This window comes from Cyrtonyx montezumae, unplaced genomic scaffold (genome assembly GCF_038088225.1).
Source record: "Cyrtonyx montezumae isolate F1298 unplaced genomic scaffold, pur_monq_1.0 scaffold_8, whole genome shotgun sequence".
Classification (NCBI taxonomy): Eukaryota; Metazoa; Chordata; class Aves; order Galliformes; family Odontophoridae; genus Cyrtonyx; species Cyrtonyx montezumae.
In genome coordinates this window covers 20,989,148-21,012,620 of record NW_027072089.1, presented here as the reverse complement: position 1 = coordinate 21,012,620, position 23,473 = coordinate 20,989,148, and the positions used below count along the sequence as shown (strand labels likewise).

General features: G+C 38.7%; 1 protein-coding gene across 2 annotated transcripts in view; it reads left to right on the top strand.

Annotated features, from left to right (window-relative positions):
- Positions 1–18,786, top strand: part of PTDSS1 (phosphatidylserine synthase 1) — a 29,597-nt gene extending 10,811 nt beyond the window's left edge. Inside the window, exons 5-13 of one of the 2 annotated variants that reach the window (XM_065753624.1) lie at positions 489–647; positions 4,212–4,363; positions 5,896–6,037; positions 6,882–6,994; positions 8,498–8,563; positions 12,500–12,599; positions 13,563–13,631; positions 14,119–14,188; positions 15,535–18,786. In XM_065753624.1, coding sequence (XP_065609696.1) covers positions 489–647; positions 4,212–4,363; positions 5,896–6,037; positions 6,882–6,994; positions 8,498–8,563; positions 12,500–12,599; positions 13,563–13,631; positions 14,119–14,188; positions 15,535–15,644 — 981 coding nt within the window. In that variant the 3' untranslated portion in view covers positions 15,645–18,786. Of the gene's footprint in view, positions 1–488; positions 648–4,211; positions 4,364–5,895; positions 6,038–6,881; positions 6,995–8,497; positions 8,564–12,499; positions 12,600–13,562; positions 13,632–14,118; positions 14,189–15,531 lie in introns of both variants that reach the window. The other variant, XM_065753623.1, reaches the window with a different exon arrangement.
- Positions 18,787–23,473: the final 4,687 nt, after the last annotated feature.

Here is a 23,473-nt window from a genome sequence, read left to right as displayed (position 1 = left end):
AGGAAAGTAAGACAAAAAGATAGCCAAGCAAATATTGAGGTGAATAACATCACAAACTGATGAGAATTAGATGCTGATGAGTATTTCTGATTACCAGACAGTATGAAAATAGGGAAAGGTGGTTATTGCAAATCAGAACTCCCAAAGAAAAGCAGAGAATATTTTTTCTTTTCTTCTTTTTTTTAAGTATTGCTGTTTGCTGTTTTTATTATGGATTTTATTGTTCCTGCCGTTCCTCTGTTACATAAGAAATACATGCTCCTCCAAGAACCACATTCTGTTCTCTCACTTCAAATTGGAGCTGCACAGAATGCTGAGTTGTAACACTGCAAGTTTTCCCAGAGGGTTTAGGAGAAGAAAGAGGAATAATATCTTTATGATTTCAGGCTTGTTGCACTGGATAGAAGGTAGTTACTTCATTCTAGTGTTTCTGCAGCTGTCTGTTAATTGAAGGTTTTTTGTTTGTTTTTATGTTTTGTCTTTAACAGGAGTATGCTGTGAACTGCCATGTTATCACTTGGGAGAGAATCCTTAGCCACTTTGATATATTTGCTTTTGGGCATTTCTGGGGCTGGGCAATGAAGGCTTTGCTGATCCGCAGCTATGGCCTGTGCTGGACTATTAGCATCACCTGGGAGCTCACTGAGGTAGGTCACTCATTTGTCTCAAGTATGAGAAAATGTGTGGGACTTGAATTGTTCTGGGGGAAAGTGTGAACGTTATTAGATTGATGACTTACTAGTTCTCAGTATAAATTAATATTTTAAGCCTTATCAACTGGATGACAAGCGATTGGTGCTGTTGCACCTGGGATTTAGGTAAGTTAGGCAGATGATGGCTTACTATTACCTAAAAGGAGTCTTATTATTACCTGAAAGGAGGGAAGTCACGACCAATATATTGGTGCCATCTACAGTTTTTTTCCTACTGTTATAGGAGCCAACACTCTAGTGACTTGAGGTTCTGGTTTGTATATTTTGATTTAGAGATTTATTTCTCTTTTTCACCTTGCAGTATATATTGTCTTGATCCCCTTGCTCCAAATATGACAATGTTTGTACATCTTGTACAGTTATGAATGCTGCACATCAAAAAGGAGATGCAGGATCCCCAAGGAAAGTGAGAGACCCATGAGGAGAAGTCTGTGTGGAATAGCAGGAAGTAATGCGGTGTGGTCTTTCCTCAAGCCTCATGATAAGAGTATAGCTGCTTGTTTTCTTATATCATACCCCAAAACCTTGATTATAGGTATTCACTGACATGATGTAGTTATTCTGGACCAGGATCTAAACTAGTTCACACCTGTTAAAAAACCATATGCCATGCTTTGGGGTACCACATATTTTTTTTGTTATTCAGCTTTACAACAGTTCTCTCAAGCAGGTGCTTAAGTTGGTTGGCTTTTGGCACCTCCAAATCCTATTTTGATGTAAAAGTCTTCTGATACTTGAGTCAGTCATTACTGTTGTTTGCATTGCTGGTCCTTACTGTTAGATCTGTTGAGAATTCAAATTGATAGTTTCTTGTATTTTCCTTTTATCTAATTGGCACGTAATCTAGAGCTTGATTGGTAGAATATGTCATCTAAAACGCACAGATGTGTTCTTTTAACAATTGAGTTAATTTCATTATGTTCTTTGGTCAATTCTGAGCAAAAATAGAAAAATCTAGTTTTAATCAGCTTTGGGGACAATGTAGTTTAAAATGTCACACTTAAATTACTAAATACAGATGTTAACACATGAATTTAATCTTTAAAATCTGCTTTCTTTAGAAGGCATTTATAATCCAGAAATGTAGATAAGAATCTGGTTGTCTAACATTAAACTTCAGGTTTGGAAGTGTTGGTGTCACAAGTTCCTTTTCAAAGAAGTGTTTTGTTCCACGATATTTAACCATAGTTTTCATTTCATTTTGAAGCTGTTTAAGATCAGAATTTCACAAGTACCCAACTACGCAGAATAGCTTTGGCAGTTATTTTACTATTCCCCCTCCCCCCCCATCCTCTGGAAAGGTAGTTTAAATTCGGGTTTGTTTCACACACTTATTGTTCAGTCACACAACTGTTGTCTCCAATTTGACACTGCATGGGATGTCTAGTATTCCCTGAAAAGCCAGATCCCTTCAAAGCCAGATCGTTAGATCAAACAGTGTGTTGGGTAAGGTTCAATGTATAGAAGGGTTATCACTACTCAAATGGATTTTTAATGAATTAGTTAATTCAGGAGAGTCACTAGAAACCTGCAGAAGTTATCAGGGCAGTTACATGGGGATTTAGCTGTGCATCTCCTATTAGCATTAATGGTTTTCACTTGGCTCTGCATCCTGAAATGGGACACTTGGCTCATGCTACTATCAGATTAAAGTTGGGATGCAGGCAGTCCTTGATCTCCTGTTCTGGGAAAACAGCAAGCATTTTAGAGACAGGCTGGCTAACACCTGTGATCTGTTTTTTGCTGCCTCACTATCTGTAACTTCTGGTGTCTTTGGCTGTTTTTTTTGCATGTTGAGATTCATAGCCTAGTGCCCCTTTCATGTTAAATCTTCTTGAAACATGAAAAGGAAGCTGTTTGTATCAAGATAACCAGCAACATTGTATAGCTTGGTTCCTATAGGAAAATTCTGCATTTCTTTTCTACAGGTTGAAATTCATGTGGCTTTGTCAAAGACCAAACTACATCAATGCACTTGACAAGAATTTTCAGAGGAAGGGTCACTGTCAACATTGGTCACTGTAAATTTTTGTGAATTGACCACTATTCATACAGAGGACATTCTCATGTTCTTTTTCACATATCTGATTTTTTGGGGGAGGGATATTTTATTTGTACATTTATCAACTGAAGATGCTCTATTACAAAACTGTACCAATAATTTTCCACAGACACAAAGATGGTGTGTATACATTAACTGACAAAACTTGTGCCATGTTTATGGGCAGGTTATTTAGCTTATTGTGTGTTTTGTTAAGCATCTGTGTGTGTTCCAAGGGGGCTGCTTTGACGTAAGGATATCTTGATTTCCAGTCTGCAACTAGATATTTTCAGTCTCTTATTCTTGGGTTGCTGTGATTGTTTTTTTTTTTTTTTCCTTGTGGACTAAATAATACAATTACTTTCCTTCAAATGAGAATGGGAAGAGTTGAATCCACTGCTTGCTCTCAGTAAATTATGCTTATATCTTAACTGTGCCTGTCTGGCCAATTATTTTCCTTCAATTCAAAAAAAAGCTTAAAGTTACCAAATGTATCTGCAAATACATTTAATTGCCTTACTGACCACTGTGGTCTTCTATTAAGCTGTAGATTAAATTCAGAGGGAAGCCAATTGCTGAGGAAGTTCATCATTCATATACTTTCCAGGGAAAGTCCTTAAGGACCTAAATATGTTTTGATACATCCCAATCCTAGCAGCTTTTCAGTCTGATGATGGCTTGTTTTTTACCGTGTTTTCCAGTATTTTAATAGCACCTTCAGTTATTAATTCAGTTAGTAATTACCAGAGAGTAACTAGGAAGTGGGACCTAAACATCCTCTCAATTGTTTGTGCCATTCTGGATCAAGTATTACAGCAAAGCTTGTAGTGTCTGAGTTATTGGTGAACTCTAAACCTTCTTACTAAAAATAGTAAATGAAAGACAGAACTTTGAAGTGTTTACATGAGAACAAGTTTTAAGTCTGAAATTCCAAAATCGGAATTTCGTCTGTTGCTGACAGTTACTTAAAAATAGATCTGTTCTTCTTACTGCAACTTCTTGCTTGTCTAGAAACATACCACTTCAAATAGCAGAAAAGAAAAATGTTCTTTTCATTTTCTTAAAGCTCAAAGCACCTGCTTTCTCTGGAAAAAAAAAAAAAAAAAAAAAAACAAACCCAAGTAGTAGCTTTGATTGCTTCATTTCATTTCTGTAGACATTCTGTGTATCCTCTTTGAGGCTGAAAGCTGAACAGTATCTTTGTATCAAACATAGCCTTGTATATAGCACAGCCACAGCAGGAGATGAAAAGGACCTCTGTACTCTTATCTAGACTTATTAAGGCCTTCTAAAGTTAGTGGAAGGACTCCCATCAATTTTCAGTGATTGTGGCTCATGTCCTTGCAGTGTGACAAGTATGAAAAAGCTGAATTTTTTTTTTTAACGTGCTCTTAAAAATGAATTTGTGTGAATTCTGTGCTGTTCCTCACCCAAAATCTTTTTGCTGTATTCTGTAGCTCTTCTTCATGCATCTTCTGCCTAATTTTGCTGAATGCTGGTGGGATCAAGTCATTTTGGACATCCTGCTTTGTAACGGGGGTGGCATCTGGTTGGGCATGGTAGTTTGTCGTTTCTTGGAGATGAGGACCTATCACTGGGCAAGCTTCAAGTAGGTCTAAACTAAAGCTTGATTAAATGTTGTTAGTTTAATATTAAATTCAGTTCTTTGTAAAGCAAATTGCCTTTACATATGCATGTAGTATAGAAATAATATGCAATCTGCATGTGCTGACAGTGCTGTAAATTTGAGTGTTAAAAATCCATCTTGGTACTGTTAGTACAGACCATATATTCTAAAATATGATTAAATATATATAATTTTCATTTGCCATCTATGTTACAGGCATTAGTCCTGAGTTTAAAAAAAAAATAGTTATTTACATTTTCAATTTATTATTTATGCCAATAAAACTTTGAAGAAGACAGTGAGCAAAGCTAGTTGAAACTGTTTTCTCTTTATACAATGTTTATAAATGCTATGCCGGTGCTCATCTTGATGAGACGTTAGTCTGTCAGTCTGGCAGCACTAGCTATCCATGCAGAAGAGAGATCAGGCTGATTGTACTTATGCTGTGAATTACCTTACCCTGCTATTGACCTTTTAAAATAAATCAAAATTCAAAATAAAGAAATTTTTGCATCTGGATGCTCAGTATGTTACTGGCCCAGTAAGTTCCAGTACTTATCTCCCCCAAGTTTATTTTCTTTGCTAGATTTTGCCCTTCCCCCCACCTTTTCCCCTGCCATTAAGTGGCAAGCACCATTACCTGTAGGTACCATTACCTGTACCATTGCCGATAGCATAGATGAAACTAAATAAATAAATAAAATTGAATAAAATTGCCAAAGGTCAGTGCTTTGAGATGGTACTGGGTTAGGAGAAGGAGCCTCAAGCCCTGACTTCCAGTTTTTTTACATGTATGGGCTTCTGTCCTGCTTTCTTCCCTTACAAATATGTACATTGTTCTGAGAGCCATCCAATTTTTAGTCTCAATTCAGTTTTCCTACATTTGGAAAGAATAATTAGCGTTGATATTCTGTCCAAATTTAGAGTTCAGTGAGAATTAAGATGATAGAATATCTTTGGCAGAACTATTTTGTCCTTTCAGTGCTGTTACTTAACTGAATTGATGTTATCAAAAGTAAAAACATCTGTCAGATGAACCTCTGTTTACATCCCCTTTCAAAAAGGAATCTGCAAATCTGCTAGCTTATAACAGTACTATTGCACTTCTTACCAGAAGATTCACATGCAGCTAGTATGAGAACAGGAAGGGCTGTGTGTGCTGTAGGTGCAGTATGCCCAAGCCTCTGGAGCCTGCTTTTTCTACTCTTAATGAATAACAAATCTGATCTCCTTTAAGGATGGATATCTACAAGCTGTGGGGGAAAAAAAAAAAAAAAAGAGGCAGTGGATGGGAGCATAGATTAAAGAGAAATATCCTCTAGATTCTCCAAGGCATTTGCAGCACCATCGTGATTGTTTCTTTTCCCCTTGTGTAGACAATGATAGATGCATTTTGTTTTTAGTTAGACTCAGGATAGAGAAGGGCAGTCTTTCATGGCAGAATGGCTATTGCTTTTCTTTTTTTTCTTCCTTGTGTCTTCCTTGTTTTAACTGCAGCCATTCTCTTTTTATAGGGATATTCACACAACCACAGGGAAAATCAAAAGGGCTGTATTACAGTTCACCCCAGCCAGCTGGACCTATGTCCGCTGGTTTGACCCTAAGTCTTCATTTCAAAGAGTGGCTGGAATCTACCTTTTCATGATCATTTGGCAGGTAAGAAATAAATTCTGTGAAATCAAAGCTGCCATCAGCTCAGTTACTTATTGGCTGTGTTTGGCTGGAAGATATTCTAATGCGATGTATGTCCATCATTGAATTGCTCAATTAAATGAACTGATGGTACAGAACGGGTCAGGACATTGTTCACAAGAGTTAACTGATAGTTCAGGAGTGTAATTACAGAATCTCTAGGAAAAAAGTTACAGATTGTTGTGCTGGGTATCAGATTTCTCTTTGCAACTGATGCAGTATTTAGAACTGCCATTTTTTTGTGGCTTTTTTTTTCTTTTTATTTTTTTCTTCTCTGTCGACTATTAGATGGCTCTGAATTCTGATGACCCGGAATTCTGGCTGTGATCCAGCAAGACTCCATAGTATGTCCCATGAGTTGAGTATGTAGTCATGCAAATGCTGACAGACTTCACTTTCTTAATTTGTCTCTTTTTCTCTTTGAAATGGGAAAAGCGTTCAATATACTTAAAAAGTAGATACGATCTCTTCTTTCTTAAAAACTAGTCTTAATCACTCTTATCTGGCATAGAATATGAAAGGTTCCAGGAGACATCTGCAGTGCACCTTAGTATCTCATCCCTTAATAAGTTTCAGGAAGGAGACCAAATACTTTCTTAGAGGTGTCCAGAGGAGAATTCTGTTATATTTGTACATTCCTTATTTGTCCTAGGCTGTGTAAATTCTCAGCGTGCTTACAGTGGAGTGTAAACAATTTTTATTCTGTTTCAGTTAACATATTAACCTTTGCAATTTTTTGGTAGTAGATCATTAAGAGCTATGCAAGTTGAAAACTGTTAATGACCTTTTTTTTTAATTACTATTTTAGCTGACAGAGTTGAACACGTTCTTTCTGAAACATATCTTTGTGTTCCAAGCGAGTCACCCTTTAAGCTGGGGGAGAATTCTCTTCATAGGAATCATTACAGCACCCACTGTAAGGTAATTTTGTTGCCATGGTATTTCATCTTACCTTAAGAGTAGCTTAACTTCTAGGCTCCAAAGAACTGCATGTAATTTGTGAATAAGAACAGTGCATTTCAAGAAATACGTGCATTTGCCCCCATGAAAAGCAAAGTAGTCATCATTTTGCAATACAAGTGTCTTTTCTGCCTAATAAGCTATTAAGGTACATGTGTGCTTCCATAAGGATGCAGAATGTCTGTTCCATCTTTGTTTATGTAGAATCATACATTACCTTGAGGACCCTGAGTAAAAATAGCTGAGTTGTTTAGTCAGATGCTCACAAAAGTGCAGATGAGGGTAAAGAGAGCTGTCACTTTTTCCTACCTGAGCTCCTTATTTTACTTTTCTAACATGTTAACATTTCTTGTAGACGAAGACCAGAGTGTTGCTTATTCTGAATGATGTAACAGTATGTATGCACTGTTAACACGTGTAGAAACATTAACCTCCTTTTAGTCATGCATACTATTTCACTTTGTCCTCGTAATATTTTTCCTATGACATAGCTGACAAATTCACCCAGTTTTGATGAGTCGAGCAATTTCATATTCATGAGTAAAGTGTTGTTACGTTTGACAGTTAAATGGCAGGCATGCTTTATTCCTAAAATACTGCTTTTTGTAGCTGGTAATCTCAGAAGTTAGGTGCAGTTTTTTGCACTGCTAATTAAATCACCTTAGACATCCTATAAGAATCTCTATAGGATATATATGTATATCCTAAGAATAATAAGCTCCCACATAAGTGATTTTTTTCAAGTATTTTACAACACTTCACAGTCTGTAGAAGTCTTTATTCTTAAACAGCTCTTAAATTGTTGGATTAATAATGCTTGGCTTCCCTATCTGTCAGTAGAAAACAGAGATTGAGAAAAGGAGCTTTGTTCTTATTTTGGAGGGGGGGGGGAAGATTGCCACTAAATTATTTTTTAAATTTATGAGTTTAAAGAAAGCAGAGCAGAATGGTCTGTAGACTGTTTTCAAAATAGTGAAGAATTATACTTTGTTCTTGAGAGAAAAATGTACTTAGAGCACTCACCCAGGATGTGGCATAGCCATATTTAGCTACTTCCAGGATTCAAACACAACTCTCAAGAAAATGCAAATGAAAAAGAAACTGAAAAAAGAAAGGGGTTTTCTCATCCTTCCAAAGCTATTGCATGTTGCTCAGAGAAACTGGAGATTCAGTGGAGAGGCAGGAGGCAAATTTGTAGCTTTACTCACCTAGTTCAGGTAATTTCCCACTCCTTGCTCTCAGAATTGTTTTCTGTGTTGTTTCAAGCCATTTGATCTGTATGATAATCTCTGCTGCTGGAATTGAAGCCATCTGGTAGATATCCAGGTTGATTGCTTGTGAATTCAAGCAGCAGCATTTCATTTGCTGTACAGATCCACTTGTAACATAAGCTACTTTTCTAAATGTAAATGTTCTGGGAACTTTTAACATCACTGAAGAATTTTCTTACGTTTTCCTTCTCAGGCAATACTATGCATACCTCACAGATACACAGTGCAAGAGGGTGGGAACTCAGTGCTGGGTGTTTGGGTAAGTGCTCTTGCTGCATGCAAACCTGAAACTTGGACAGGATGATTCCAGCACAGAAATGGGTTCTTGGTAAAGCCAATGCCTGTATTCTGTTCTTTTTAGTAAAAGAGAGATTTTCTTCTTGCTAGTTCAGAGGAAAAGAAAATTGTGGCTTTTGAGATATTGAAATGGGAAGTGATTGAATGACTAAGGAGAAAAACAGAAGGAAAAGCTAGAAACTGCTGGATAAAGCTAGCCTCTTTCAAAGTAGCATTGGCTTTGTTCCCCATATTCTCAGACAGATGAGAAGGATAAAGCTTTTGCACCTACTGCTTTCCTGTTATTCAAGTAACGCTTACCTAGCTGTCAAGGTGGGCATTGCCACCGCTCAAATAAATGCAATAAAAGATTGTCAGAAAAATCACAACTGTCAAGAATGCCTGCACTGCTCTCAAAGAGGGAAAAGAAGAATACTCTGAACAATGGTTACCTTGTTTGCAATTTTTTTCAGTATCTCTTGGAGACCTTTAAATGAAGAGTTAGCAGGATTACTTCTGGTGAGAAATTCCTTCTCTAGATGGCTTAACTAGAGTGGACCCTTCTTGAAACCAGAAGTGTATGCTGTTGTAGCACTGTGACAGCTTCTTATAAATAAGCAACATAGTAATGTGCGTTTTGGTCTATGATTTGAAAACCTAGAAATTGGCAAGTTTAAGAAATCCTTAATTTAACCTTGTGAAAAAAATGTATTTTTTTTAAGAAAGTAGTCAAGAAACTTTTCTTTTCTGATGGCAGTGATTTTAAGTTGAAGCAGCTATTTTATTGTCATTGTCAAGATTACTGTATGTCTTATCTCCAGTTGTTTGAACTATTTTTGTGCTTAATAGAAGAAGCTATTGCTGTTTTAAATTGGAATAGCACTTCAACGATCCATAAAATGTTCAGTCTTATTTAGAGACTGTGCTTTGGCAAACTCTCACCTTTGCTGTTAGTCTCAGTGTTTCAGGAAGTGTTGAGTTAGCAGGTTTTCATATGAAATAAGCAATGCCCCCTTTTGCAACAGTTAATTGAGATGAGAGCAGAACATGCTGAAATCTAATTAAAGGGATTTCTAATCTTATTTTTATTGTACAATGGAGAATATGATATGCCTCCTTGAGTTTGGATGGACTTAAATACTCACTTCTTTCACTGAATTACCGTCTTCCTCAATGGATCTATTACTGTGTTGAGCTCATGATCATAACATCCAATGGATTTTCTAAAGGTAGTAATGTTCTGTTCTTGTTTAGTTTTATTGTAGCTCTACAGGAGTTCATAGTATTTTCTGTAGGTATCTGGAGAGGCCTTGGAATGTGCATTATGATTGATAAAGAGAGGCTGTAACATACATAATCCCTAAACAGGCATTTTTGGGGTGATCATTACAGGGTAACCTCTCCTGGTTTTTGTATGAATGGTGCATTAGCACTGAGGATATGTGATCAATCGTACAACTAAAATGACTACTTAATTTACAGTTAGAACCAAATACACTTCCTCAGTTTGTGCACAAGGGTCTTAGTAGTTAAAGAGCAACTGAATTAGCATTTCAGATATTTGAATTTAAATACAGACATTTTACTGAAATATGAAACAAATCATTTCAATATGTACAAACATGTCAGGTCCTAGAATTTCTCAACTACAGGTGGTAATCTCAGAGTCTTGTGGAGGATGTGTTTTGAACTATTTTATAATTTGGGAAGAAGAGATTACAAGTTCTGTGCTATTAAGAAAGAAATATGAATACACGTGAATGTAATCCTTTGTAAGATAAAGGCAAATAGGATTCGGAATGTTTACTACCTCTCTCTGGAAAATCATTAAGGAGTACAGTAAGCATATCAACCTTGGTTTAAAGCTCTCCCTGAGCAAATTAGTGTAACATGTCAGAAAACAGTCAAATATTGCACAGTAGGAACTGCTATTAAACATTTGTTGACAGTCTGATCTAATTGTGCAAAGTGTGCATGGAGCAAATATTCTTCTTCGTGCTGTTTGTTCCTGTAGTCTGCTAGAAAAGAGTAACATCAAGATGCTTGCTGGAAAAACAGCACTCATCTAGTAATTTAACTATACTGAATATAATTTTTGAAATGATAAAAAACTTATATATTGAGTATTTGTACCTGTGATGATCCAGAAATGGATCCGGAGGCACAAGTTGAATATTTACATGCCAGAGTGTGGAATTAATTAAAATCAGTGCTTTGCATTCATATTAAACAGTGCTCTGCTGCTTAGCAGTACACTACAGCATCACTTGGTGGCAGATGGACAGTAAGTGATATAAGCATGAACAGTGCCAGTACAAAGGGTCTGCTGGATATTGCACCATTTTCATTAAGATGAAGCCTTGGAAAAAAGTATATTTTAGGATGTTAAAAGATCATTTCTACTGAATGCGAACAGTGTGTGCAGTCCTTCAGCACAGGAATCATAGATTCATAGATACATTAGGATGGAAAGGACCTACAAGATCAGCTAGTCCAACCATCCTCCTATCAGCATCCCTACCCACTATGTGAGTATTCTTATCACTCTTCAGAAGAGGCAAATGCCTTCCTCTGTTAGCATTCTTCTGTGTTCTAATCTACTGTTTATTGTATTAATATTTTATATAACTGACCAATTGTACAATGCATTTAGGTCAACTGTTCTTAATAAGAATCATGGAAACAGTGTATGAATACAACAGAAACAGCTGTATCATTTTTCAAGTGCTTGAAAATAGCCTACTGCTTTATTTATGCCTTCAAGTGTGTCATACCCTCCTGTGTTTGTTTCTTGGTGGTGCTCTTTCTTTTCCAACTACTGCAGTTCAGTTAACTAAGTTTTCTTTCTCTGCAACTGTATCAGTAAGAGTAGTATAAAACCAAGAAAGAAAGAGAGCTGATGATTAACAGAGTAACGCTGCTCTCTAGTTTTTACTAATCTTCACCTCTAACTTGCAATTGTCAGATGACTATTATTTTCACAGTTCTAAGTTTTGATCCCATTCAACTGCTGCAGTTCATATTAGATGGTTCAAAACCAAATATTATTTGCAATTTATTGATGAGTATCAGGGCTATCTCTGCAATACCAGTGACCAAGTCATATAGGTATCTTTCCTTCTCTTTCATGGAGGGACCTGGGGGTCTGTTGGCTGTTCTTGGCAGCTGCCTGGCCTGGATCCATAGCCCCCTCATTCCACACTGTATGGTGGACAAAGCTGCATAGCTCTGATCCTCAAAAACGTAAATATCTGGAGATGGGAGAGAGCTGAAGACACTTGTTTTTATTCTTATAATTCCAGATAGGAAAGTAAATATTGCAGTTTTCTTTGTAAATCCTCTGGTACTGTAGTGTAGACCTGGCTTTACACACAAACCAGAGTAAATATGCAAATTCTCAGAGGACATCTAATACTCTTCAGTGCTATTTTTCTCATTAAAATCAATCTGGAATGAGCAAAGTAGTCTAATTAGAATTGTGGCAAATTTGTGTCCTGTCAAGAAATATCCTAAGCAGTTTTACGTGATAAAACAGGGAATACTACTATTGGTTGTTCAGCATGGAAAAGACCTTTTTTTATGTGGTGAGCACTGAAGCATAATGGTAGATATGGATAGAAATTCTCTGCTGTTGGCATACACTCCTGCTTGCACAAGCAGAGAGTTGTGGAATTCTGGACTGCTCGTTGATCACTTTTTGTGGGCTGTTTATGCTGAAGAGAAGTAAAGAATAAAAAATAGATTTCCCAGAGTCTTCCAGTTAATCTTGTCACAGGGGAGCTGTTTGCTCACTAGAAAGTAGCTGTTGTTTAGAGCTGGCAGTCCTGAGTCTGGGCTGTGAATTAGGGAAACCTTTATTTTATTTTTTAATTATCTATTATTATTTTCTTTAATCCCCTCCTCTCTCTGTTACCTGCAGGGTTATTGCTTTCCTTGAAGCCATTGTATGCATAAAATTTGGACAGGATCTTTTCTCCAAAACACAAATATTGTATGTTGTGTTTTGGCTTCTCTGTGTGGTAAGTGAGACTTCTTGCATGGTGAATTGGCAGCAGGGGGCCACTGTGGGAAAATGCCAGTGAAGAACTTTGTGCACATCCTAGAAAAAGCAGATGCAGGGTCATTTATAACACACTTTGGAGGGGCTAGAATAACTTTTTTGTCCACGTTTCTTGACGTAGCAGAATGTAGCCACTGTACTGGTACTTAACAATGAAACGAACTGTGGTTTGAGAGCTTCTTCATGAGAGAAAATGGCAGTTTAATTTAAGATAATTTTGGAGATACGTCCAATGTTGCCCTTTGGAAAGGAGCAGGTATCAGGCAAACTTTGCATTCTGTACTTCATTGTGATCAGTGCAAATGTAGCACAAGGTGCCCATTTTATAGTGTATGCTGGTCTTGCCAAACTTGTAAATCCTATGTCAAACATATTAACTGTCATTGAAAAATAGCTGATAAACACTTCTCCCTACTGACCGGGAACACAGCTTTGAATAGGTGGTAGGGAGTTGGAATTGATTGTTGTTATTTAGCGTGATGATTTTATTCCAAATATTTCAGAGGAGGAGTACTAAATTATTTCCCAGATCAGAACACTGCAAAACCAAATGTGAAAGGCAATGTGAAGTATGGAGCAGGGAAAAGGAGGATTGTTTTCTCCCAGACTGATTGCTGGTACATACCTACAAATGCCTGTTAACTGCCTGTTTATGGTGACCATACGGGGTCGTGTGTGAGTCATCTCTATGTATGTAATTCTCTTGGTCCCACTAAGAACTGGTCTGCATGCCTCAGGGTGGCACAATCTCTGCACATTCAGATGTTGGAGTGCAAGTTTTACTCATCACGAGAAAAGATGCAGAGAGAAGCAGAGCATGAAAGTCTCCAGCTGTGGGATGTCCAGGAACTCAAAGATCTTGAACTAGCAAAGAGGTTGGGGGAAAAAAAAAACATTTTATTTTTTCCTTCCTTCTTTTTAGGCCTTTACAACTTTCCTGTGTTTATATGGCATGGTCTGGTATGCAGAATACTATGGCCACCGAGAAAAGGTACTTTATTGGGTAGCCTGTTCTTGTTTCATTCTTTACCAGTGCTAGCATACATGGGGAAGAAGGGGGTGGTCCAGAGTCTAACTGAAGTCAATAGAAAGAGCTCTGAATTCAGTGAGCCTCAAACAGATCCCACGTTTTACACTGTGGTTTCTGAAGAATGCTCTCTCTTAAAATTAAGCTGTGATTTTGTCAAAGAATTCAGGGATGAGTAGTTCATTAATGTTCTCATTGTACAGGTGGTATTCTAGGGGAATATTAAGAACATTTGATTTCACAACAGATCACCTGGCAAGTGGTGAGTTGTTATTGTACCATCTACATTGTGCTTCTTAACTAGCAAGGGAAATGTCCTAAGTACAGGCTGTATCAGGATTTATCAGGACATCTGCCATAGTATAAATCTGTGAGTCTGACTGAGAACTGGAGAAGCTCTGATTTCAAGAACCAACATCCTAATGACACATACCCCTCTTGTTTTTCACAGACCTTATCAGAAAGTGAAGACAGCCCATACAGTCCAGATGCTTCCTGGCTTCATTCTAAATTCAGTAAAGGTATTGGCGCTTCTGCATGTATATTCTCAGAATGGTAGCATTAAAGCTTAGTATTAGGAAATGAAACTTGAGATTCTTGAAGACAGCTGGACTTCCTTAACGAGCTTGTAGGAGCTATGCAGATAAATCATCTGCAAAACTATTTGTTTTTACTGCCTTTTTTCTTCCAACTTTTGCAAATGTATTTATTCTTTAATGAAGCAGTTTAATTTTTTCTGCTGCTATTCTAGATCATTCTTGTAGTTTTAGGACATTATGTATTTCATAACTGTTCTGAATGAGTTTTCTACCTGAACATTGCATGTTTGATGAATGTGGGTTATGCCATCATTTCTACTTTGTACGACAGTCAAGAAATTGACCTGGAGCTTATGTTCATGGTCATAAACAGCTTCCTCTGTACTAAGCAAAGGCGACCCATTTTTCTAAATACTTTTCCCTACACCAGAGCCCAGTTAAATTACTAAACTCCTCCTTTTACTCATTACTGTGGGCTGCATATTGGAAAAAAAATCAAGCTTCACATCTGGGAGTTATCTGTCAGAGCTAATGCTCCAGTTGTGCTTGTATCATTAAAATCACAGAACTGTAGGGGTTGGAAGGGACCTCCAGAGGTCATCTAGTCCAACCCCCTGCCAAAGCAGCTCCCTACCCAGGTTGCACAGGTAGGCATCCAGGCAGGTCTATGTATCATATGCATGGTTAATTGAAAAGCACCCACAACAGAACTTTTTTTATATATGCTACATGTGGCTTTTCTAGATGCTGATATTCACTTATTCGCTGTATAGTAAGTTTGTAGACTTCTGTATGGAGATAAATTACTTGCATTCAAAAAGTTTCTCTTGCATTGCTGGAGAAATCTGGCTGTGCAATTATATATTTTCTAACTTTAACTGTTTCTTCACTGCAAGCTTCAGCCTCCCTCATGTTTCAGTCCCTGTTGTCTCCCTTTGCTTTTTCAGAGTCACATGTGGGCTGTCATATGAAACATACTCTTAAAGAATCTGTGACTTCATGGCTCATAGTTTCTGATAGTACTCTCTGCCAGCAATAACAGTGTGGAGATCTGTACTATTGATGTCATTTAAAATAGATGGTGTTGCATTGCTGTATTTTGTTATAGAAAACTTCCAAAATTTCTTGTTGGATGGAGAATTTCACAGAAATCTTTTAAGATCTTTTTTTTTTTTTTTTGTTAGGCCACTAGATGGAGTACAAGTACTAGCCAGTTTATATTAGCTTGAGTTATTCCATACTATTCCACTGTAGCTCTAGAAAGCTCTGTTGTCTTTTGGGCAAGAACTTAATAATGTCAAATAGTCAGAAAGTATTTTTCTCAGCAGGTACTGACAACAGTCCACCAAAACATCCAGTCAATAGTGAAAGCCATTCATCTCGAAGGAGGAATCGACACTCCAGATCAAAAGTAACAAATGGAATTGGCAAGAAATAAGGATGATGTCTGAAGATATTCTGCAATGAGACGACAAAGGAATTCAGATTTAGCTCTGAATTTCCAATCGGAAGATTGATTTTTAAATTTTAAAACAAGGTGTTGAAGTAAAGGATGGTTCAGATGGAGCCACCAGAATAGTGCAAATCATTGCCTGATGATATTTGCCATTCACTGATTTAAATCTAATTTCTTCAGCATGTGGCAACAAAAGCTAATGAAGAGTATGCTGAAAAGAATATAATCTTGTCGTAGCAGGTATGCCCTGTTTTGTGTTCAGGTGTTGCAAGTTTTTAATATCTTAGTTGAGGACATAAACACAAAGGTTAGTAAGCTGATAATCAGTTTGTATGGTTGATGGGATTGTTTTATTTCACTGTGTCGTTGTTGTTGTCTAAAAGAATATGCAATCCTTTGACTAAAAGCAACTGCCAGTCTTTCTCAGTCTCACAACTTTTCTATACAGGAGTCAGTAAGTATTTTAAATTTCTGTACTAATATCCTGCTGCTTGCTTTTATTTAATGGCTCTCCCCACCTGGTCACAGTGTTTTACCAGCTAAGAAATGGGTCCAGATTTCCTGTAAAGGATGTGAAATTGACCTTTAAATACGACTTTTTAGTTCTGTGTTGTCCTTTTGCTTGACTATTACATACTCTCATTTCTTTAAGCTTTGTTAAATGCTTATATAAAACCTATTGCAGAGTAGGGAGGGCCATGCCTCCTACACTCAGTTTTGTCATTCAGTTGTTTTTACTGCAGTACTTAGTTTTCACGTCATTCTTTCAGCTGTGTCACCTTGTGTTCAGTTTCTTCACACTCCTTTAATTTGCCTCTGCCTCAGCTGGAACCAAGAAATCCCAGCTTCTTCAGACAGATAGCAGAAACTGCTTTGGAGGCTCTGAGGTACTACCAGGCCCAATGATAAGGCAGATTTTCTGCTGAAATCGAGTTGCTTACTGCTTCCATAAACAGTTATTTGTAAAGACTTTGTAGACTTTGGTATCTGAGAGGTAGCATGATATTACTGTGATGTACCACATTGATTTGGTATTTTCTATCGTGCAGTCAGATACCCAATAGCAAAGGGACTCTTCATACAGGTGTTGGGGTTTTTTGTTTTGTTTTTTATTTGTTTGTTTTGAAACTAATTCCAATGTCTGGCAAAGTAGATAACACACCAGTTGTGTACAGAGATTAAGTCAGGAGATAAGCAATCAAGAACAGTCTGTTCCTGTATTAAATTATCAAAGTGGTTTTGTGCCAATTAAGTTTTGGGATTCATGGAGTTCATAGAAGTAGATAGCTTAAGTAAGGCTAATGCCCATTAGTCATTAATCTGCAAAAGAGACTGGGGTTTTCTTGTTCCATGATTAAGTTACTGTGACTTGCCACAGAGTAAATGCTGAAGAAAACACAGCAAAGACTTTATACAAGTGTATGATACTGTAAATAGGAAAAGAAGTATCCTGTGTAAGCCATGAATTCCTATGTGCCACAAATTATTGACGTTTCCAATGCACTTAACTGTGTTGCTGCTGAATTGCTCAGAGGCCCTTTGTTCCCCTCCCTTTTACAATCAAAGCAAGCATACAACTTCAGAGGTAACATAGAAGCTGCTATATAATCATTGATGCAGTAACATTAAATGTTATGTGAGAAAAATGATAGGAAGACTTTAAAGCTTTCCTGAAAGTACTTGGTTGTCATTCAGATCCATGTATTGTCTTTATTTGTGGTGTGCTGCATATTGATGAATGTATCTGTGGATTTGTTTGGATATTCAGTCTTGTTACTTTTTTCTTGATCAATAAGTCAGTCTGTGTAAGACTGATGAGTGGCATTGTAAATTTTCTGTCAATTCAATACCAAAGCAAGAGCTTGGAAGTCTGATGGATATGGGTATGTTAAGTGCTATGGTTTTGAAAGGCGAGAGCCTGTTCAGTGCCTGCAAGGTGCATACATGACAACTGTGTGTACAAAGCCTTGTATGTGCAAGCAGATGCTGAAGTACACTATCCAGTTGCCTGTGGATGAGCACACATTTTGTGAATGCAGACCTGGTGCTTACACTGCTGAACTGCACCCTAAAAAATACTGAAAAGGTAAATGCAGTGTGTTGTCCTGGTGGAAGCTGATTCTGTATGCTGTTACAACAGTACTGGTCTAGAAGAAATGTTGTTTAACAACACCTTTTAAATGTTTCCTGTGATTTTTCTGTTTGGTTGCTTTCTTTGCTCCTGGAAAGAGAGAGGGCTACAGTGGGCACGAACACAAGTCAGCCCTCCAAACGCTGCTTGGAAAATGACATTTCTTGTCCTCTGTCAACAGTTCTGGCTGGAATTCACACGTGTTCACTCAAGTCCTCTGCTGACTGACGACTGTGTTTTCAGCCCCGTTGTCTTTGGGTGTGAGCTTTGTGCTAGCTCGCGTTGGAAAGGTGCTTTTTGATCACCGCTGTAAACTTACAGTGATCCCGGTTCGATCACTTAGTATGCTGTGGCTCAGTTTGGTGTGTGACACCTGCAGTCACCAAGCTGTTTAGCAACAAGCATCCATGTATGAATTCTGCTGCTTGAACTGTATTTTGTAATAGTCACAGTTGCACTGTTATGTTTTCAACTACTTGTTCTGTCTCATTCTTTCTTTCCTGCTTCTGATGTTCTTTCTCTGTCCTCTGGTGATCTCCTGTGCTGCTGTGAGAGATCTGAGTTGGCCTTCTGGAGGCTGTCCATTGGTGCTGACAGTCATTGAAGGGAGGCTAATTTGGGGCAGCATAGCATAAGCAGAGGGTTGTGGCATGAACTTTATGTGGTGGACTAAATGAAAACAAAGTTTTAAGATGCAGGCATGAAGTGAACCAGTGCTAGCCTGGAGTACTTGATTCAAGTGCTGAAGTTGCTGTATTGATTATATACAGCATCTAATTAAATATTTGGAGTGTGTTTTTGACCAGTGCTTTTGTTACTCTTCTGTGAAGATGATAAATTGATGTTCCAGCCGTTAAAACTTTTAGTATTTTTTACCATGTTATCACAAGAGGACACAAATGTTACCATGTACTTAATAGTTTTGAATAGAATTGCTCTGTATTGATTGCAAACTATTGTATTTTGCAATAACTCAGTAAATCAACCCATGTCACCCTGTGTGTGTGCTTGTCTGTACCTGTAAGGCATAGGAAAAAATTACATACTACCTTCAGAAGTTATTGCAGTTTATATGTTATGCAGTTTATAAATAAATATAAGTTTGTATGCAATTTCATGCTGACAGTCCCAGCAGTTCCTCAGCAGCCTACTATGGACACCAAGATTTTGCTGTAATTTATTACTTCCACACAGCTGATCTGATAGTGAATGGTTGTATGCCTTCTGAAGCTTCTGTAGTTTACAGAATAAGTCTTGACTTAGATTTAGTTACTCTTTTGGAATTTGTTTTACTACTGGATGGGAGAACTGAGTTGCAGGATTGTCTCAAGAATTACAGAATAGTGGGAGTTGGAAGAGACTACTGGTAGGGTCACATAGTCCAACCTCCCCTGCTAAAACATGTTCCATACAGTAGGTTGTACAAGAGAGTGTCCAGGCAGGTTTTGAGTATGTCAAGAGGGACTTCACAATCCCTGTGGGCAGCGTGTTCCACTCAAACCAGCTGATGTTTGTGTGGAGGAAGATTTGAAAAGGATTCCCTAGTGAGGGCTATGCTGGCACAGTGGCAGTAGGTACAGTATACCTGCTGTGAGCCATCTGCCTTTCTCTAGTCAGAGTCAGCCTGGGACTATAACCAGGTCAGGTTTTGCTTGGCACCAGTTCTGCCTGCTCCCAGCTCCTTTTGGAGTTACTGGTGTACCTTTCATGCCTCTCAGCCCATCTGAGTCCAACAGGACTTACCAGTGAAAGCATGAAGTTAATCAACTTTCAAAACTAGCTCCTTGTGTTTTAACGTGGTTCCAGTCATGCCAATAACCTGCCTGTATGGGAGGGTCCCACTCGTAACCCACCTCCAGAAACCCATTTAAGAAGGCTTTCCAATACTTGTTGGGTTTTTTGTTTTTTGTTTTCCAAAGGATTTCAGATTTTTTGCCTTTGACAATGCACAGTCAGTCATATTTCACAGAATATCTTGAACAGACCCTGTACAACTACTATATATGTTTTTCTCATCTATATCCTGTTCACGTGGAGTACTCCATCCAGATGTCCTCAGTACAAGGAGGGCCATAGCCCTGCTGGAGTGCACCCAGAGGATGGCCACAAAAATGATCCAAGGGATGGAACAGCTCTCCTATGAGGACAGGTTGAAAGCTGGGGCTGTTCAGCCTGGGAACAGAAGGCTGCGAGGTGACCTGAGACCCTTTCAGTATCTAAAGGGGAGCTACAAGAAAGAAGGGGACAAACTCTTCAGCAGAGTCTGTGGTGACAGAACAAGGGGAAATGGCTTCAAGCTTAAAGAGGGGAGATTTAGGTTGGACGTAAGGTAAAAGTCTTCTACAGTGAGGATGGTGATTGGACTAGATGACCTTAAAAGGTCCCTTCCAACACAAAGGACTGTGTGATCCTATAGGCTGCTTCTCAGCAAAATGTACCAAGTTTCTTCATACTTAGATGAGTCCAAGGCATGGTTACTTGGAAAGGCTTTCAGAATGCTTGGTACCAAATTTTATTTCCAGCTCCTTCCTACATCTTTCTTTTGGGTTATATCTTCTCTTGATTCCATCCCCTCCTCAGGCCAGAATTGCTGTCTCATGTTTGGGCTTTGCTTGTCTCACAGAGACACGATCCTGCTGCCCTCAGTGGTCTGATTTATTTTATGGCAAGGCCAAGTGAGCTTTTACTTCAAGTCAGGGAAGAAAAAAAGTCTGGGAAAGAATGTAAAGTGTAAACATTGAATTCCTATAATCAGCAACAATGTAAGTGCCAGACTACACTGAGCATACACATGGGTTTAATTTTCATAGTTTTTGTGGCTCTCAGCTTGTAGATGATCGTGGAATAACTGAATAGTTCAGATTTTTTTCTTTTTCTTTCATTTTTTATTTAGTTTTTGGTTTCTTTTTTTGAGTAGGGGAATTTACAGCAGTAGCATTCCTATGGATGTGATCCAGAATATGTTCCGCAACCGTTGTACCCTCTGATTCGGTACCTTGGTGGTTCTTGATTTAAAACAACCAAAAAAAGGAATAAATGCCTGCAAGTATGTATATATATGCACCGAGTTCTGCTGGTAGATACATGCCATCTAAATACTCGGGGCCTGATGGAGAGCAGGCTCTGTGGCAGAGGGTTCTTAACTGTGTCTGCACAACGGGCGTTAATCTGCGTCGCAGCCCCTAGGTGATGCTGTAACACAAACGCACAAACGTATCTGGATTTTTTTTTTTCAGATGTTGCTTCTAATTTTGGGCCGCCTGGCTCAGTTTTAAAGACTTGGTAACTTCTGTTAACTTTAATTACATGCGCCATACACGCGGGCCTGCAAAGTGCCCGTGCTGTCAAACTTGCTGCGGGACAACCAAAGCAAAACGAATTCAAATGAGTAGCTTTGAGGAGGCTTTTAATTAAAGCGTGGAATGATAGCTCTAGTCTTCAGGGAACAAGAAGAGAAAGACTTCTATTCTGGTCACTACCAAAGGGACAAGGCTAGCAATTTGTACCTTTCCTGTTTGAAGGAAGCACTACTCCTCCTAAAGGTCTCTGGGCTGAAGCTGTGGGCAGGGTTCCTCTGGCTCTCCTCCTGTGCCTGCTGCCCATTGCTCAGGGCTGTGGGTCAGGGCAGGGTGACCGCTGTTTGGTCTTTGCTCCCAGGAGCAGAGAGAAGAGCACCACAAAAAGAAACTTACTTCCATTAATTAAACTATCTGGAAGAAACACAGGACTGTTTATTGAATTAGTGGAGGCATTCAGTTGATTTTTTCTTTCTGCCCTGTGCTGTAAGAGCAGTATGCGATGAAAAGTGAAGCTTAATATCTATGAAATCTTCCCAGTCCTGCACGTTAGCTGACTTTGCTGTATCTGGATTGCAAATCTAGATCTGCACATTCTATTTGCCCATGTTTCAAATGCAGTTGAAATATCAGAACTGAGACTGGGGAGGAGAAGCCAGATATATTATGCAAAGCTGAACTGCAGTTTCCTGGTGCTGTTCTCTAAACAGCCTAGAATATCACAGAACTGTAGGGGTTGGAAGGGATCTCTAGAGATCATGGAGTCCAACCCCCTGCCAAAGCAACTCCCTAGCCCAGGTTCAGGCAGCACGTGTCATCCATGCAGGCCCATTGCTTTTTGCAGTGATGGTAGCAAGATTGGCAGTGACAATCTTCCACGCTGTACACTTTCCTCCTTGCACCACTTCCATATCAAAGCATTTTCTTTCAAACAATGCATAGAACATGGCAACGTCGATGGAGTGGTCAGCAAGTTTGTGTTAAAGATTGGAAATGGGGGCAAAGGGTAAGTGCCTTGTCTACATTTCCTCAGGAAGCTGAAGACAAAGACTAGAGTAAGATTCCAGGTCTTCGGTTCCCATGCTGTAACCACAAAATTATCATGGGACTTGCTAAAAAAAAAAAGTGTTTCTGTAGTAAATCCAAGAATGTTATTCACATTTCTTAATCCCTAAAAATGAAAACATACTGTGCTATATAAAAAGGAAACAGAAGTGAGGTGTCACTGCTCCTACCCTTGTTCTGGCTCCTACCTATATTCTGGTGTTTGGTTTGTCTTCCTGGGTTACTTCAATTTACCCACCTTTTCCAATGAGCTTTCTTGACCAATACCTTGACTGTTGATTTAAAACTCATGTTTACCCAAGATAGGTAAACATGTGTGGAGCAAAGTAGAGCTTCAGATTGCAATTTTTGTTAGAGTGCAGTCATTGCTCTCTGGTGCTCTATGATTTGTGCTTTTGCTGTGCAAAGGCATGCTGGAGCACAGTACTTCCTACCAGCTCTGTGATTTTCTGACCAATTCTTGTGGTTGCATATGTTTGGCTTTCCAAGCAATGAAACAGGCAAACAGTTTGTGCTCCTTGCAGGTCACTGATATAGGTGATATTGATTGTATCAGGGCTGCAGAACAGGCATCATGTAGAAGCTTGTAGTGAGGTTCTTGTGCTGCTTTTGAGCCAGTTTCAGAGGGAGATCTTTGCCCTTTGGAAGACTAAAGCTCATTGTTAGTCTCGATATATGTGAAAAAAAAGTGCAGCTGGAACTGCCCTAAAATAAATAACATGCAAACGGTTTTGAACTCCTTTGCTCCTCCCTGCTTGCTGGCGCATATGCAGACACGTGCTACCTCTGACCTAAGGTGTGAGATTATTTCAGACCTTCCCCTTCATTCAGGAGTGTCCATTTGTCTTGAGCCATGGTCGCTTTTCTTTTACAGCTTACTTTCTGCAAAGTTGTGAGGGCCTCCATAGTGATCATCGCTTGCTTCTTGTGTGTCCAACTATCTAATTCCAGCAAATTTCTAGAGAAAATTTCTGAGGAAAGCTGCAGCAACCAGCTGATGGCACAATCCTGCATCTCAGCAGTGCATCTTTCACGTGTTAAATGTTACTGAGGCACAAGCTTGGTTGTGGAGGTGGCTATGGATGCCAGCTCTTCCTTCAGCTATTGCATGCCCCTGCCTCTGTATAATGGCCAGGACTCCATGCCAAATAACCAGAATATTGCAACTGCTGACTAAAATATACTGCTATACCTCTCCCAGAGCACCAGCACTGAAGCATCAGTTACCTTTCTGGAGATTTTGATGTCTTCAAAGCCCCATGCCAGAGTGTATGGGAACTGCTTATTCACAGCCTGCACCACTGAATAAGCACCTGGAG